At 48.4% G+C, this 3,824-nt stretch overlaps 1 protein-coding gene across 1 annotated transcript in view; it reads left to right on the forward strand.

Annotated features, from left to right (window-relative positions):
* The window catches only part of atf6b (activating transcription factor 6 beta), a 15,840-nt gene extending 12,636 nt beyond the window's left edge, over positions 1–3,204 (forward strand). The window contains 11 exon segments of the mRNA XM_069168674.1: positions 1–64; positions 332–511; positions 661–743; positions 1,196–1,417; positions 1,717–1,824; positions 1,932–2,031; positions 2,138–2,205; positions 2,278–2,377; positions 2,462–2,546; positions 2,788–2,921; positions 2,923–3,204. The exon segment at positions 1–64 is cut by the window's left edge and continues 106 nt beyond it. Of these exon segments, the coding sequence (XP_069024775.1) occupies positions 1–64; positions 332–511; positions 661–743; positions 1,196–1,417; positions 1,717–1,824; positions 1,932–2,031; positions 2,138–2,205; positions 2,278–2,377; positions 2,462–2,546; positions 2,788–2,921; positions 2,923–3,108 (1,330 nt within the window). The 3' untranslated portion in view covers positions 3,109–3,204.
* Positions 3,205–3,824: the final 620 nt, after the last annotated feature.

Genomic DNA, 3,824 nt, shown 5'->3' on the forward strand with positions numbered 1-3,824 from the left:
CGCCAGCAAGCCCATCGTCCCGGCGACCACCACGTTACCCGGCAACAACTCCAGTGACATCGACGTGAGTCGCCTTGACACAGTGGAGTCAGATCTGTCAGATGTTCTCCAGCTGAGGGGAACTCAAACACCCACAGCTGCTCGTACACATCTGTAAATATCTGTAAACAACATCTGTAAACAACTGTAAACATCTGTAAACAACTGTAAACATGTATAAACATCTGTAAACATCTATAAACAACTGTAAACATGTATAAACATCTGTAAACATCTATAAACATCTGTAAACATGCATCTTTGTCCCTTTGTTTCTGTCCTCCTGTTGCAGATGAAGGTGCTGAAGCGGCAGCAGAGGATGATAAAGAACCGAGAGTCGGCGTGCCAGTCGAGGAAGAAGAAGAAGGAGTACCTGCAGAACCTGGAGGCCCAGCTGAGGGAGGCGCAGCAGGAGAACGAGCGACTGCGGAGGGAGAACCAGGCGCTGAGGGAGAGACTGTCCGGGAAGGAGGTGAGGGGCGGGGCCTGAGGACGACTCCTCCACAACTTTTGAGTGTTGCAGTGCAGCAGCTGCTGAAGTTTGAAGACCAGAGTTTATATCGGCATAAACAAAATTCATTTCTTTGTTGTTGTTTTTTGTTGTTGTTGTTGTTGTTTCAGGGCAGCGACTCGGCAAGCAACAAGAGAGCTGTGTGCGTCATGGCCGTCCTGCTCTTCATGACCTTCAGCTTCGGACCCGTCAGGTTCGTCCGTCTCTTCACTTCTCAGAACAAACAGCTTCAAACCCAAATCAGCTTATTCAGCATTATTTCAAGTTTCATGTTTTATATCTTATTCGTATTATTTTTTGTTTTATTTTGGAAAAAAAGTGTCTTAAATATAGTTTAAGACGTCTTTAAAGAATCAAAATTCAAGGAAGAAAAATTTAATTTCTGCAGATTAAAAGAAAAAAAAGGCTTATTTTGATTTAATTCACAAAATAAATATTTTAAATGTTTTTCCCTTATAAAATTAGATTTGAACAAAAATCCGTTAAATTTAACAAGGAATTGATAAGAAATATAAAACATAAATGTCAATAAATTTCTGACTTTGTACCGATCTGTTTTCGTTCATCTTTTTTTGTCTGTTTTGATGTAAAATTGTTTTCGTGTCGTATTAAAAAGTTGTTATTTTGTGGTGTTTGTTTCTGCAGCATCACAGACAGGAAGTTGTCGCCGGGTCTACAGGAAGACGTGGTGTCGTACAGCGGACGGCGGCTGCTGGAGATCGAACAGCGGCAGCAGCAGGCGGCGGCGGCTGAAGCTCCGCCTCCCAGCAGAGTGGAGGACAAGACGGAGACGGAGGAGGACGGAGGAGACGAGCGATGGAAGGGAGGAGAGGCGGACAGATTCACCGCAGAGTCGTATCAGTTCAGGTGAGATGAGGAACGGGATCTTTTACTTTATCAAGAAGTGTGACTGCTTCGAAGCCCGCCTCCTGCCCCGCCCACACGCAAGGCCACGCCCCTTCAAACTGTAACCCTGAAAACACAAAGTTAATGTTGAATTGTTTCAAAGCCTTCTGAAAGTTTTATTTGAGGTTCCTCAGTTTGCTGACGTGTGTGTGTGTGTGTGTGTGTGTGTGTGTTCGTGTGTGTGTGTGTGTTCGTGTGTGTGTGTGTGTGTGTGTTCGTGTGTGTGTGTGTGTGTGTGTGTGTGTGTGTGTGTGTCACAGGAACCTCAGTGATGTGTTCAGTGACATGAAGGACTTGGTCCTGCAGGACATTGATCGTTACTTCACCTCCTCAGACTGCCGGCAGTTCAACCGCTCCGAGTCTCTCAGGTCGGTCTATTCCTCCTCCTCCCCCCTCCTCCTCCTCCCCCTCCCCCTCCTCTTCCTCCCCCTCCTCCTCCTCCTCCTCCTCCTCTAAATGTGTGTGTGTTGTCCAGGTTGGCGGATGAGCTCAGAGGTTGGGTCCATCGTCATCAGATCGACCGCAAGAAGTCCGGAGGGAAACCGAAGATCGCCAAGAAGGCGAAGATCACTCAGGTGAGTCTCTGATCACGTAAAACGTTTCTGAGTTTCTTTCAGTCCCATTTTCTTCCAGCATCTTTAGATTTTTTTTTAAATATGTTGTGGTGTCGTTGTGAAGCAGAAAGCTCAGCTGAGGAAGACCAACTTCTCCAGATATCTCCCGGTCCAGACTCACCGCTCCATCGAGAGGTACGACGACGGAGCGATCAAACGCCGCCCGCCTCTCGTTTGGGTCGTAACCTTCTTGTTTGTGGTTTGCAGTCAGCTGCAGGTGCTTCCTGGTCCCGAGGTCACCTACAGCGACTTCCTGGACGCCATCGACCGCCGAGAGGACACCTTCTACGTGGTGTCCTTCAGACGGGTACGACGCCACCGCCGCTTTTTATATCGTCTGCAGAATAAAAACCAAATGTTTCCGATGATGAACCTCCTCTCCTCCCTGCAGGACCACCTGCTGCTGCCGGCCATCAGCCACAACAAAACCAGCCGGCCCAAAATGTCTCTGGTGATGCCGGCCATGTCCGTCAACGGTGAGTCGGTCAGGATGTAAAAAAAAGTGGTCTGTAAAATGGTTCTGATCCAGAAGTGTCTTCAGCTGCAATACCAGCGAGTGCCACTAGAGGTCGGCTCCAAAAAGCCTCCGGCTCCATAGACTCCCATTCAACTTCTCTCATCAAATCCAAAGTGAATAAAATGTGTCCATCAGTTATCTCGGTGTTGTTAGCCAGATAATAACCCCCCCCTCCTCTTCCTCCTCCTCCTCTTCCTCAGAGAGCCTCTACAACGCCTCTCAGGGCTACGAGATGATGATGCAGGTGGACTGCGAGGTCATGGACACTCGCATCGTCCCCATCAAGTCGTCTGCCGTTCCCCCGTCCCTCCGCGACCCGCCCCCCGCCTCCCCCCTCCTCCCACCACGGCGCCCACCATCACCACGGCAACCACACCTCGCTCCGGGGGCGCCACCACCAGCACCACTCCTCCTCCTCCTCGCCGTCCTCCTCTTCCTCCTCGGCGTCGTCTGCGAGGCAGCCTCTACCCGCCCGCCACCGGACCGCCGAGTATCTCATCAGCCAGTCGGAGGGAGTCTGAGGAGGCGTCGCCGCGGCGACGGTGGGGAGGGAGGTTGGTTGGTTGCAGGTAACAGCCTGAACACACACACACCTCCAGAAGGAGGAAAATTCCTCCGACACGGATTTTGAATCAGTGATTCAGAGACGGATAAGAAGATATAATGTCCTAATATAGAAAAGATATCTGCAGCTCGGACACCTGCTGCATTTTAATATTTAACTGTGAACGAAGAGCGAGAGATCTCACCTGCTTTCTGTTTTACTTTCTGAATGAAACGCTGACAGGTGGCGTCGCAGGATGAAACAGCCTGGCGCTCTGTGGAGTTTGTTTATCTGTTGTTGTTGTTGTTGTGGTGACTCAATCTGCAGACACACTGCAAACACGAACACTTCCATGATGTCAAGAGACGTTTCTTCAGTATCGGAGCAGTTCAGGGAAAATTCTCAGTAAATCCAACAGAACTGGAAAAAAAAAGAAAAAAAAAAGGACTTTTTAATGGAAAATTCTGCACATTTTATTTCCCAAAATACCAACAAATATAATCTAAAAGAGAAAGTTGATTTACTTCCTGTTTCTTCACACACGTTAAGACTTGTTTCACGTTACTTCCAGAATACTTTTACTTTGGAAAAAAAACAACCAACATCTTCCTTCCTGTCTTCAGAAGCGGAGATGATTGACAGCATGACGTCTTTTATTAGCGCAGGTAGAAAGCTGCTTGTTGCTCCTCGGTG

This window comes from Embiotoca jacksoni, unplaced genomic scaffold, assembly GCF_022577435.1.
Source record: "Embiotoca jacksoni isolate LCO1_2020_lvr unplaced genomic scaffold, fEmbJac1.0.p SCAF_41, whole genome shotgun sequence".
In the NCBI taxonomy this organism is placed as follows: domain Eukaryota; kingdom Metazoa; phylum Chordata; class Actinopteri; family Embiotocidae; genus Embiotoca; species Embiotoca jacksoni.